Source organism: Centropristis striata, chromosome 15, assembly GCF_030273125.1.
Source record: "Centropristis striata isolate RG_2023a ecotype Rhode Island chromosome 15, C.striata_1.0, whole genome shotgun sequence".
Lineage (NCBI taxonomy): Eukaryota > Metazoa > Chordata > Actinopteri > Perciformes > Serranidae > Centropristis > Centropristis striata.
In genome coordinates, this window is record NC_081531.1 from 23,374,699 (window position 1) to 23,389,002 (window position 14,304).

The window sequence follows — 14,304 nt, forward strand, 5'->3', positions numbered from 1 at the left end:
TGAAAAACTGCTAAACCATGACAGTAAAAGACCGTAAAATGATAAATGGGTTAATTCAGTTTCAGTAACAATGAAACATCGTAAATGTATATATCAGCCAAAACAGGATTTCTTGCAGTTTTATTTTTTGAAAAATACATTACTCCACTGTAAAATGCACTGTAATATGTATTTAATGTAATATATATACAAGCCACCACTGTAATTTTTGCATTTATCTTTTGTAAAAAATACTTTTTCTCACTGTCAAATGTACTAAACACCATATCTCTAACAAAAATATACTGTTATATTTAATGGTAAAATATTAAATTTATGCGGCATTTATAAAGTATTTTTTTGTCTATTATATGGCAGAACAGCATTTCTTTTGATGGAAAAACCTTTTATTTATACAGTACAAAATGGAATAAAATGGCAATCTTAAACGTAAAATCAACAGTGCTAATATGTTTTTACTGTAAAAGCTCTACCTTATTTATTACGGTAAAGTTCTGGTAACCACAGCTGCCGTTTTTTACCGTAAAAAACAACAGGGTTTTTTTTAACAGTGTAGTCAGCATTGGTCCTAACCAGATATTTGTCAGAGATAACTCTGACTACCATCTGCAGGATAAAACCTTTCTTTAGATAGCATTTCTATATGGCCATTTGATTAGAGAGAGCAGATTACCAACGCTTTGCAACCTTCACGCTGCACACAAGGACCCCTGATCACCACGGCATGCTTGGCAAAAGTGAGGCTCAGCTTTTTTCAGTGGCTTCAGCTCCCCCCCAACACCACCCGCCAGCTACCCTTGTGACCCCGCCACCCTCCCCTCACAGATACCCCCACCGCCTGGTGCTATGTATGGGCGAAAGGTGGGTGAGGGGCAGTGAGGAAGAGGGGGGTGGGGGTCCAGCTGCAGTACCCGTCTTGGATGGCTGAGATGTAAATGCGTCCCTTTCATAAACTGTTCAGAGTATCAGTACAGAGGATCTGGCCAATGAGGACGCAGCAGGCACTAAAATGGACAAGCCAATGGGCGAGTGTGTGCTGGGTATATAAACAGGCAGCAAAGACGTCCAGAGTTGGGTGACCCCTATTTTGGCTGTGGTGAACAGGATCTGATCCCAAGGACTGTTACCTCCATTTCTTGTCTGCTGTGAAGGTAAAGAAATATAACAGAGATTAGTAGTTTTGTGGCATTAAAGAAGGAGGAGGAGCAAATATTTGGAGACGTGCGGCTTCGGAGAGAACCATTCAAACATTTAGAACGGAGAAAAATAACTACTTTTGGCTGCTTTTTTTGCAATGAAGTGCTTTTGACTGAAAGTCTGCAATGAAAGGATAAATGCACAACAGCTCTGGGATGTTTGAATCCTTATGATGCATTCTGGAGAAAAAGAGACCTACTGGGTATCAGAGGCCGTTGAATTTTTGTTTTCAGATTGTTGTTGTTGATGTAATGTGTATGTTTAATGAAAAAAAGCGACATCATGATGTGGTAGCTGCTCTGTTGTTGCACTAACTTGTATCACTACATATATTCATGCTCCATGCAAATGGTTGGGCGCTGATTTATGTGGACAGGTGCTTCACAGTCTGAGACATGTCAGAGACTGCCTGAAGGCATTGGATGTCCAGCCATGCATTTTTTTGCAATTTAAGAGTCACATTTTTAAGTAGGCCTTTCAGTTTTTAAGACATAACTGCATAAAAAAGTGCTACTTTCATAAATCTCAAAATATTTGCAAGAGTTTCATTGCATTTGTCAGTCTTTTTTCATGATGTGATCAGCCCATCAGGGGAATATGAAATTAATTATACCATGTATAATTAGAAATAAAAAGATCTGGTGGAGCAGAGGCGATTTCAGGATTTTAAAAAATGAGGTGGGGCCGTTACCAGTCGGAGTGAATCATGAAATTCTACCAGAAATAAATACAGCAATGAAAATTGGCTTACCAGTGCCACTTGCCCGAATTCAGGTGGTATTACATTAAAAGTGGCATTGCACAAGAAGACCTAGAATCACCCCTGGTAATCTTGCTTAATGCCTTTAGGGGGGTGGGGTGGCAGGGGGTGGGGCCCCTAATGCCCCCACCCCCTGTAGACCCGCCCCTGCAGTGGATTGGATTGACGGGAAGCATCAGCTGGTCAGACATCTGTCAGGAGTTCAGCATAGTGGCAAGTTAAAGTGATGCACTAAGTGTTTGAACCTGCAGGGTGAGGGCTGAAACAAGTGTGATACAAAGAGGGTGTCGAGTGTTTTTAAAGGGGATACGTATGTAAAACATGAACAGCAAACACTTCTTCATGTGTATTTATGTGTCAACATGTAAATTGAAGAACTGCAGTCCTGTGTGTGCCAAGTGAATTAAAATCCTCTTGTATATGCTGAGGACATTTGAAAGAAATGGTATAGAGTCAGACGGGCTGATGCTAAAAATACCCAGCCAACACTTGCTCCTCCCCATCTCTATTTCATCCGGACATTTGAGCCGGTGAAAAGTGAGTGACAATTGTTACCAGGATTCCTCTGCCGACACCGCTAACAACTCAAAGCTGCAGCTGTCTTGCAGAATATCTCCAAAAGCGGGAAGATTTGTGTGCAGTATCAGACAGTATCAGATTAGGATGAATTGTTTTTTGATCATTCAGCCTTTGATCAAGTTCCTGTCTGTGTCTCCCTCTCTTTTTCAGTGTTAGAAAGCAATCATGCCTTTCGGAAACACCCACAACAACTTCAAACTCAACTACAAAGTTGAGGAGGAGTTCCCCGACCTGTCCAAGCACAACAACCATATGGCCAAGGTGCTGACCAAGGAGATTTATGGCAAGCTGAGGGACAAGCAGACACCCAGTGGCTACACCCTGGATGACGTCATCCAGACTGGTGTCGACAACCCCGGTGAGACAAGACAGACAGTTCAACTCTTCTTACATTATTTTGTGAACAAATGAACCACATCACATCTTGGCTCCCATCTAACTGCTGTATTCCGATTGGCTCCCTGCCTTCAGGTCACCCCTTCATCATGACTGTTGGCTGCGTCGCTGGTGATGAGGAGTCCTACGAGGTCTTCAAGGATCTGCTCGACCCCATCATCTCCGACCGTCATGGTGGATACAAGGCCACTGACAAGCACAAGACCGACCTGAACTTCGAGAACCTGAAGGTGCAGTATCTCAGTTTTCATTCATTAAACCTTAGTAGGACACTCATTGAAATACTTGAAAATTCCAAATTTCAACCCTAGAGAAAAAGTTTACGAGATTAAAGTGGCAAATCAGATTTATGAGATTTAAAGTGGTGAATCTGCGAGAAAAAAGTTGTTTCCCCCCCACACTTTTTTCTCGTAAATCTGCAACTTTTTTTGCGCACATTTGCCACTTTAAATCTCTTAAATCTGCAACTTTTTTTCTTGTAGATTTGCCACTTTAATCTAGTAAATTTGCAACTTTTTCTCGAAATATTACCCCCCCCCAGTACAAGTCATTGCAGAATAACTCCATTTGTACGACTTTTTCTTGCTGATTTTTTTCAATTTTTTAAAACTTTTTTAAATATTATTATATTATTATCATACTGATTGGTCAGATGTCATGGTGTCACAGTCTGTGACGTAGCCTGATCTTTGCTGATTCGCTGGAAGAAATCCATGTGGTTGTACGACCTCACAGAGAGACATGGGGACCTCATTTAGATATCCACTGAAGTTACCAAATAAAGTTCTTCGCCCGAAAAAGGGTCAAAGTATCTCAGTATCATAAAAATAATTTTGTTGATTTGCAACTTCAACCAGACAAATAGGAAACTAATGGTGACGATGCCCACTGCCCTTCATTTTTGGCCTCTGATTGGCCTCATAATCAGACTTTATTATTTTGTCATTAGGGTGGTGACGACCTGGACCCCAACTACGTTCTGTCCAGCCGTGTCCGTACTGGCCGCAGCATCAAGGGATTCACCCTGCCCCCCCACAACAGCCGTGGCGAGCGCAGAAACATTGAGAAGCTGTCCGTTGAGGGTAAGTTATAACTAGTTGGATTCCATATACAGTCATGGAAAAAATGATCAGACCATTGTTTTCTTCAATTTCTTGTTCATTTTAATGCCTGGTACAACTAAAGGAACATTTGCTTGGACAAAAACAATGTCATCTCAATAAATTAGAATATGATGGAAAAGTCCATTTCCAGTAGTTCAAGTCAAACAGCTCCAACCAAGTATTGAGTCATATAGATGGACATACTTTTCAGAGGACAATATTTATATATTAAATATACTTTTTAAAATTGGTCTTTTGCAATAATCAAATTATTTTTGAGGCACTGAATTTAAGGTCTTCATTAAATGTAAGCCATAATCATTATAATTAGAATACATTAAATAAAGTATGACATGGAATGTTTCATTCTGTGTGTAATGGATCTATATAATGTCTTATTTCCACTTTTAAAAAAATTTAATTACTGACATGTATAAACGTTTCTATATTTTAATTTATTGAGATGCACCTGCATAATCAAAACAGCAAAAATAACTCATGAGAGTTTAATTTAATTTAGTTTTTCATGGTTTTTGTGATAATGATTTTGGTTATTATCAACAAAACCATGAAAAATGTCTGGATATCAGCTCTTATCAGCTATTTTTGTTGTTATCATTATATGGACCTTTTGTTGTACCAGGCATTAAGAAGAACAAGAAACTGAAGAAAACAAGGGTGGTCTAATCATTTTTTGTATGACTGTATGCATATATGCAAAGGGTGCTGCACGAAGCTCAAACAAAGAATTCAATGGAAAAGGAAAGTGTAGAGATAGATAGATAGATAGATAGATAGATAGATAGATAGATAGATAGATAGATAGATAGATAGAGATTGGTGTTTTGTAGTGGGTCAGTGGGTAACACTTTACAATAACCATCATTTATAAATGATAAACAGATAGTTTATTAATGTTTAATCATCATTTATAAATCGTATATAGGCCATTTAGAATGGTAAATAGAAAATGTATTAATGTTGAACTATAATTTATAAATGCCAAATACAAGGTATATTAATGTAAGTTGTTAGTTTCTTTACCATAAACAAACAATTACATTATAATTCTTAGTTTATTAATAGTTTTGCACTCATAATAACATTTTTAACACCATATTAAGTATGTAAATGATTTCAAAATGATTCTTATACCTTTAAGAAATTGTTTGAAAACATTTAAAGATTAAATATGTATAGAATTTTGTAAATGATTAATAATTGGTGGTCTATAAACCATCTATACACATCACTTAGATGGTTATTGTAAAGTGTTACCGGTCAGTGTTGCTCTAGGAGAAGAGTTAGAATACGTTTTGTTTGTTTGTTTGTTTGATTCCAAATCAGTCAAATGTCTTGTTAAGTGATAGAACTCCTAACAAAAGCCGTCAGTGCTTCCAATTGAGATGGCTTCAGTCTATTGATAGGACATGTGTCTCTCCAGCTCTTACCAGCCTGGATGGTGAGTTCAAGGGAAAGTACTACCCCCTGAAGTCTATGACTGATGCCGAGCAGGAGCAGCTGATCGCTGATCACTTCCTGTTTGACAAGCCCGTCTCTCCCCTGCTGACCTGCGCCGGCATGGCCCGTGACTGGCCCGACGGCAGAGGCATCTGGTGGGTACCACCAACAGGCTGATTCTCATTAACATGGTACAGCTCATAGAAAAAATCTGAGAGCATTGAATACATATTTTCTTTGACCCTTTATAACATATACAATCTAAAGTCACTGTTTAATATGAATTTATAATCTATTTGAACATTTTTAAGGTATTCTCATTATTTCATTATTATTATTATTTCATTTTAAGACATTTTTGCACTGTAAGCAACAAAATTCATTACCGTAACACATTTTTTCCTTTTCTTTGGCAAGCACTTAAATATGCTCAAGGGTAGCTGGTATCACCAAAGTGTATTTTATTAAAATATACACATATTTTAATTCAAACAATTCTATCATTACCGTAACCATTATCAGATTTTGTTCTTTATACATTGTTAAAACCATTATATTTGATTATATTCTGTTATTTATACATTTCTAAACAAATGTATGTTTATTTCTATAAAGTTTATTAAATATTTATTGTATATAAATGTGGGGAAATCATGATATTTTATCTGGACGCATTAAAGTAATGAATTTGTGAGTCAAATATATGTTTAAAAATATAGAAAATATTATTTTAACACAAAACAATGAATTGTGCCTCATTATGGCTATTTATGGCTATTATAGTGAAATATATTTTGTTTAATAAAGTATGTCCTTATAATCTTCACAGACATAACTTATACTGGCTTCATGACAATCACCCAATAACTGTCAGCAGGCCAGCTGCAAAAACACTTTTCAAAACTCTTGGAGAAGTGGATTTTTCCATGTTCGTTATGTTTCTGTGTGTCACTGTGTGCTGATCCTTTGCTTTCATGTCTTCAGGCACAACGAGAACAAGACCTTCTTGGTCTGGGTGAACGAGGAGGATCACCTGCGTGTCATCTCCATGCAGCTTGGCGGCAACATGAGGGAGGTCTTCAGGCGTTTCTGCGTCGGCCTGCAGAAGGTACACTTATATACAATCATAATAATAATAATAATAATAATAATAATAACTTTATTTATATAGCACCTTTCAAAAACGAGTTACAAGGTGCTGTACAACAGAAATAAAAAATATCAAATACTGACAACAACAAAATTAAACCCAAAAAAAGAAATTACATTGGACTTAAAAAAATTAAAAATTAAAATCACCAATCACAACAAGGTAATCATACAATGATAATAAAAGGAAATTAAGAGAAGGCCAAAAAGTGAGTTTTTAGAAAAGATTTAAAAGAAGCCACTGATCATTGAATAAATGATTACACCACCCTTTTTTCTTCAATTTGTTGTTAATTTTAATGCCTGGTACAACTCAAGGTACAATTTTTTTTGGACAAATATACCATTTTCCATGCTTTTCTTGTTAATGGTTTTGGTTATTATCAAGAAAACCATGTTAAATGTCTAGATATCAGCTCTTAAATTAAACTCTCATGAGCTATTTTTGTTGTTATCATTATATTTGTCCAACCAAATGTACCTTTATTTGTACCAGGCATTAACATGAAAAAGAAATTGAAGAAAAAGCAAGTGTGGTCTTTTCCATGACTGTAGTTCAAAACAAGCCATGATGTGACTGAGTGGAAGCAGTGTGGGTCACTGCTGGATGTTCCTCTGACTCTTCCTTTTTCTTTTCCGCCAGATTGAGGAGATCTTCAAGAAGCACAACCACGGTTTCATGTGGAACGAGCATCTGGGCTACGTCCTGACCTGCCCCTCCAACCTGGGAACCGGCCTGCGTGGTGGCGTCCACGTCAAGCTGCCCAAGCTGAGCACACATGCCAAATTCGAGGAGATCCTCACCAGGCTGCGTCTGCAGAAGCGTGGCACAGGTACACATATATCCACTCTTTCATATTTCAGAGTGGTGCACTGCAATATTGCAGTGACGCAATATTATTAATGAAAACTAACTACGTTACAAGTTGAGTTCGTAACAACTTAACAGGAAATGTTAAGTGTCAATTAAAAACGGACTAATTCTATTGTCTTGGATTCATTCAAAAGTATCTTGATTTAGAATTACAAACACATAAAGATTATATTTAATGTGGTCAAAATAAGTAAATTCTATCTCAAACATTTTTATATTAAAGTTACTTAAACAACTGTTTCACTTGTTTTAAGTGTTTTGGTCCTTAATTATCTAAATCAGATATTACAGCTTGTTACTGAGATGTTATGACCTATACTGAGTAAATACATGCTTGAAACTAGAATATCAAAAGTTACAAAGCTGTTTCATCAACACTTACAAGTAGAAAAATGCTATTTAGTAAGTTAAGTAATAATTTCTTATTTCAAGCATAACTAAGAAATCATAACTTTGACATAATTTTACCTCTTCACATACTTAAAACAAGCAGCCAGATGGAATCAATTGTATTATTATCAATGAAACAATAGAAGTGTTTATTGTTGTGTAGTATGTATGTAATTAACTAGTACATTGGCACATCGCTGTAAACTGACACTTGATATTTAAACATTTCACATGAAACATTTAACAACAACAATCAAGAAAAAAAAAAGTATTAGTTAGATTACACAAATTCTAAGGTATTTTTGGGGTTTGTTAACCCTTTATAGGGCACTCCTGGAAATTGAAAATGTCAACCCTGAAGTGTTATTGGAGGATATTACAAGACTTTTTGCAAAATCTTTCATTTTTATATTGCAAATTGAGGTCAATTGAGTCATTATTATTATGATATTTATTATAGTCTCTTTCCCACAGCAACCCTAAATAGACAATTACACATAATTTGCATCCATCACCACTTTATCTTTTACCTTTAAACTATTTATTATCTTTTTAGACTACTTATTACATATGCGTAATGTCTGAATGTCTTTTTAAAGCACCTTATATATGAGAAGCACACGCAAATTTAGTTGTATACTTTTTTAATACAATGACAATAAAGGAAAGCTTGAATCTTGTGTGATTTACTGATTGGTCAGATGCCACAGTGTCACTATCTGTGATGTAGAAATCCATGTGGTTCTATGAGCTCACAGAGAGCGAGGAGACCTGTTACAGATGTCCACTCAAGTAAAAAAAGAAAAAAGAAAATGTCCGCTCAAGTTACCAAATATGGTTCTTTGCCTGATAACGGGTTAAGATTAGATATTGGGTTAAGATTAGATATTTTTACTTGTTTTGGAAAGTCTTGACAAGCCAAATTTTCTTGTTCCATTGGCAGATAATTTTGCTATTTTTAATCAAAATACACCTCATTTTTGTACTTTTTTTCTTCTTTTTGAGAGCTGGCTTTTTGCAGTGTCTGTAATGTGTACCTCATCTTTTGTCCTCTCTAGGTGGTGTGGACACTGCCTCAGTTGGTGGCGTGTTCGACATCTCCAACGCTGACCGTCTGGGCTCCTCCGAGGTGGCACAGGTCCAGCTGGTGGTTGACGGTGTCAAGCTCATGGTTGAGATGGAGAAGAAGCTGGAGAAGGGAGAGGCCATCGACAGCATGATCCCCGCCCAGAAGTAAAGAGGGACAATCTTTTGTTTATCTCGTGACCATTCATGTGCAATCGAGCCAGATGAAGGTGTGCAGAGAAAACAGCCGCTCACCAAGAGACTCTTGACTCTGCTCACCTATTTCCTCTGCCCTTTTGGTTTTTTTTCACGTTCTCTTGTGTTGATTGGTAACATCCTGGGATCAGCCTCCACTGAGCCGGCCTCGCCCGGCATACGTGGCATCACCTACTTTTTGTTCTAAAAAGTAATGATAATGGAAGCTGTTCAATAAAAAAGTACCCCATTAAAACAACTAAATGAATCATTTTGATCTTTTGTGTTGCATCACCAGAAACTGGAAATAAAATGACAGTGAACAAAGATTAGAATAATGTACTAATACTCACACTGCAAAAACCAACTGTAAAAAAAAAAAAAGAAATATAATAATTATCTGCAAGTGCAGTAAGTAAATTTTTCTTTGTAAGAATTCTTTAAATAAGTAAAATAATATCTTGGCACTGGAAAAACCAATGATGTCTTGAAATAAATACAAATATACTTATTTTGAGCAATTATGGCTTGAAAAGGCCGACTGTAGTAACATTAAAATAAGGCAGCAATACTTGTAACGAGCACATATTGGTGGATAGAAAATGCTTTTAAAATAACATTCAACCAACATGCACTGCAAAAAACATTAAGTTTACCAAGTATTTTCTTCTTATATCTATGAATAGTATCTTAATTATATTGTTTTGAGTATAATTTACCTACTGACCATAGCTTTATGTGCTCATTTAATTATTATTATTATTATTATTATTATGTGCTTATGTAATTATCTTATTGTTTAAAAACTTGCTTTTAGGATTGACATTGTGAGCTTTTTCATGCTTTTCAATCTATTCAACTGTTAAATATGGTGAGTTTTTACCTAAAATATTGGTTCAAATTGAGAGTTTTAGTTGCATGTAGTTTGAATGATTTTTCAAAAGCATTTTCTATCACCAAAACGTGCTCGTTTCAAGTATTGCTGGCTACGGTTGGGTTTTTCAAGCCACAATTGCTCAAAATAAGTATTTTTGTATTTATTTCAACCCATCATTGTTTTTCCAGTGCCGAAATATTTTTACTAATTCTAGTTATTTACTTCTTATCTTTTGTCAGTTGTTTTTTGCACTGTAATACTAATAATTAAATAAACACATAAAGCTATGGTCAGTAGGTCAATTATACTCAAAACAATAAAATTAAGATTCTATTGCTAGATAAAAGAATAAAATACTTGGTAAGCTTCATGTTTTTTGCAGTGCAGTGCACTTTGTCAGATGAGCTATTAAAGGGGACAGCTCATCCCCCCACCCCCAAAAAAAACAACAATATATTTTTCCATTTACATGCATTGATATTTATCAGTCTAGGACAGGGGTAGGCAACCTATGGCTCCAGAGCCTCATGTGGCCCTTCAGGCCGTCTGCAGTGGCTCCCTGTGGCTGTAACAAACAAATTATACGGTTATTTCTTTACTTTCAGATATGCAATTATCATTGGTGTCAGCCCAAAGCAATTTGTTTTCTTTAATTGAAAACTGTGTAGCTTATATGCGACATTGAAACATTTTTTTTGTAACATTTTAGTCGACTAAAATGTGCATCATAGCTTACAAAATTCGAGAATTTGCAATCTGAAGGCCTAAATTTGTGTTTCCCTAGCTGGGCTAGCTATTGATATTTCTTCAACCTCTCATTTGCACTTGGGTCCTCGCTGACAAAAACATTAAAACATGCTCATCATGACCGACAGTCATCGAAAAAAATTATCAGACAACCCTTGTTCTCTTCAATTTCTTGTTAATTTAAATGCCTGGTACAACTACAGGTACATTTGTTTGGACGAATATAATGATAACAACAAAAATATTTCATAAGAGTTTAATTTAAGAGCTGATATCGAGACATTTAACATGGTTTTCTTGATAATGATTTTGTTTACTATCAAGAAAACCATAGAAATGTCTAGAAAATACAGTTTTTAGAGTTTAATCTAAGAGCCATCATCTAGCCATTTTCCATGGTTTTCTTGATAATAACCAAAATCATTATTAAAAAAAACATGGAAAATGTCTAGATATCAGCTCTTTAATAAACTATTATGAGCTATTTTTGTTGTTATCATTATATATGTCCAAACAAATGTACCTTTAGTTGTACCAGGCATTGAAATGAACAATAACTTGAAGAAAACAAGGGTTATCTAATCATTATTTCATGTAGTTTGGATTTTGGGGGTAACTGTTAACTAACTGCTTTAACAAATAATCAGATTGCGTCGTAACTTTAACAACAAGACACCAAAATAAAGGGAGAAAATGCCAACATCAGTGAATTTTATTAATCTTCAGCTCCATGTTCTCCTTATAAACCACAACCACTCGATCTCAGTTTACAGTTTGTTTCTGAGGGGAGGAATTAAACAGCAGAGCTGTGTAAAATTACTCATACAGGTCAAACTGTGTGTGTTCTTCAGTCTCTTTTGCATATAACATCAACTGTTTCCAAAATCAGTTTTTGAAATGACAGTGCATGTTAAATACTGAGCCCCCTGGGGTCCTAATACTGTACCATCCACCATCTAAAACCAGACCAGTGACACACTGTCTCTGAGCAGGTACACACAACAATCAGGTCAACAAAATCTTTTCAAGAAATTTTCACAGTAGATTCCACCTTAAGACAATGTTCATCCATCTTATACTAAGAGTGAGTTTTACACTAAGTTATTTCAGCCCATTTTTCACTTCATTCCACCGAAAAGGCTTCGCAAACAACCTGATTCATATTTGCGATCAGGAGACAGTGACGTGACATTTTCTATGGCTTGAATGCAATTCAGGGTTTATTGGGATCGGTTTAAATTCAAGTTAAAATAGAACCAAACTGCACAATTTATTCCCACTGAAAGCGTCCAGACTGAAGCTTTCTCTTACACGCTGTCCGTTGTGGTACATTTCATGGCATGTTAAATACTTATAAGCCCTCTTGAGTGTACTGAACCTATCCTCTAGCAAACAAGGTGGAGTGAAGTCACTGTATTTCACCTAAAAACCTCCTGTTTGTTTCTGTGAACGGGAAAAAAGGACCAGGTGCGACATTAAGCACCGTTCCTTCATATCAATTCATATCTAAAAACGACCGTGTCTGCATTTCACAAAGCTTCCAATCCTAGGTGTGCATCATGTTTCATTTTTTCCCCTAAAACCCAAACTCTTAAGTCATGCAGGATTGCAGGTTGGTTTTGTTCCCCATTGTCACTGACAGAATCTGCTTTTAACTAGAATTACTTCCCTTGCTCTAGCTATAAATAAACCTTGAGCTCTAAGATATATACTATATTCATATATTTTATATACAGCCATCAACTGACTGATATAAATCCTGTTTTTTTAAATGATATTATTCTAAAAAATAAATAAAGTACCTGTGCAAATATCCACAAATTGAAGTGTTTCACATTTAAGACATTGGCGCCCTCCAGTGGCTAGTTCTTGGTATTACCTATACAGGTACACTGGAAGGAGCTGATTCAAGTCAAAGCAAAGTGCATTGAGGTCTATATTACCTAATGCTAATATACACCACAATGAGAAACGTCCAGGGAGAGGACAAGGACAGACTCCTGGTGTCCGTATTGGTGTCTGCTTCTCGGCCCGAGGAGGACAGGTCAACACCGCGTCCCCTGTCGGGCTCCATGAAACAGCACATGCCAAACAGGACTGAGAACATGTCGGATATGGGTCTACAGTGTGAGAGTGTGGATGACGGCTGAGTGTTTCTCCCGTGTTCAAACGAAGAGCTGAGGAAAGCCAAACGCTCATTGTGACGATAGAAAAAATGTTGGTGGTACATACGAAGGCGGTGGACAGCTAAAGGTTGGTGTCCCTGTTAAATGTAGGGAGGTTATGATGGGTGGGGAAAGGAAATTTGGGGTGGGGATGGGGGTTAGGGTTGTTTTGAGTCACCATGAGCAAAGCCACAACTGAGAGATAGTATTAACAGTAAATCAGCAGCCAAACAACATGATCTCTGTAGCCTACGTAAATATCACAGTACGTTATTCACTAAAAACAGGGAGGGAGAATAGAAAGCTTTTTCACTTTTTTCTGTCTCTCTCTCTTTTGTTTTTTTCTTTGTTTTTTTTTCTTTTTTTTTACATTAAATACGCACTGTATGAAGGCGCTGGGGGTTGTTCACTTTAAAGGCAACTGGACTAACAAGAAGAAAACACTGTGCACACTGCCTTCGTGGTGTCTTTCCAGATTCACAACACTCCCCCCTTGATCCCCACAGCCCACAGTCATCAATAATGGACACACCAGTTTATAGACTGCCACAAAAAGGAGAGGGTGGACATTTCCAAGTCAAGTGCATGTTTCTCTCTCTCTCTGTGTGTGAAGAGGTGAGTAATCGGAAAGGTTTTTGCTGCTTGGCTGATCCGCTTTTGGTGTTTCCCATCAACATACTGAGATGATGGCTGAGGTGAGATCACATGGCACAGAATTGAAACCAAAGAACTGCATTGCGCCGAAAAGAAACCAAACTTACAGTATCACTGTTTTTTTTTGTGGTGGGACAACTAAAACTAAACTAAGGTGTGTGTGACGAACCAAGGTTGTTTTATAAGGGGACATATCACGCAAACTGACTTTTTCAGATCTTGTGTGCATACATTTGGGTATCTGCCGTTGCTACCAACCCAAAAACTGTGAAATAAGACAACTAAGTCTGTATTTTGGGGGCTGACTAGATCATCCTTGTCACATGTCGTCTCATTAGAATATGCCACCCCCTCATCTGAGCTTCTCTTGCAGAGACAGGTGGGTGGATACAGGTATATTCAGACATACAGTAAAGAAAAAATAATAATAAAATAATAAAATATGTCCCCTTTAAAGGTGCTGTAAACCACATTCAGAGCATTAACACACAGGCCCAACCTGACAGGCTACCACAACTTAGAAGAACAGACTCCTCTATCCATTTTTCTTCATTTTCTTCTGCTTATCCTGTAAAAAATATCTGTTCAAGTTAGGGGAAAATACCGGCAGAACCTCACTGTAAAACATGAGTGGGTATCTACTTTAAATTTAAATGTAAATATCAGCAAAAACTTTCATTTAGACTGAATAA

General features: G+C 36.7%; 1 protein-coding gene across 1 annotated transcript; it reads left to right on the forward strand.

Annotated features, from left to right (window-relative positions):
- Window positions 1–1,076: 1,076 nt before the first annotated feature.
- On the forward strand, window positions 1,077–9,422 carry ckma (creatine kinase, muscle a). Its single transcript, XM_059351999.1, has 8 exons — window positions 1,077–1,151; window positions 2,687–2,894; window positions 3,008–3,162; window positions 3,882–4,014; window positions 5,480–5,651; window positions 6,481–6,604; window positions 7,289–7,478; window positions 8,968–9,422. The coding sequence occupies exons 2-8, from the start codon at window positions 2,702–2,704 to the stop codon at window positions 9,144–9,146; spliced, it is 1,146 nt and encodes a 381-aa protein (XP_059207982.1). The 5' UTR covers window positions 1,077–1,151; window positions 2,687–2,701; the 3' UTR covers window positions 9,147–9,422.
- The last annotated feature ends 4,882 nt before the right edge of the window (window positions 9,423–14,304 follow it).

Coding starts and splice junctions, on each gene's coding strand:
- ckma (XM_059351999.1), top strand. CDS start 2,702: ATGCCTTTCGGAAACACCCACAACAACTTCAAACTCAACTACAAAGTT. Junction 3,163..3,881: donor TGAACTTCGAGAACCTGAAG/GTGCAGTATCTC, acceptor TTTTGTCATTAG/GGTGGTGACGACCTGGACCC. Junction 7,479..8,967: donor TCTGCAGAAGCGTGGCACAG/GTACACATATAT, acceptor TGTCCTCTCTAG/GTGGTGTGGACACTGCCTCA.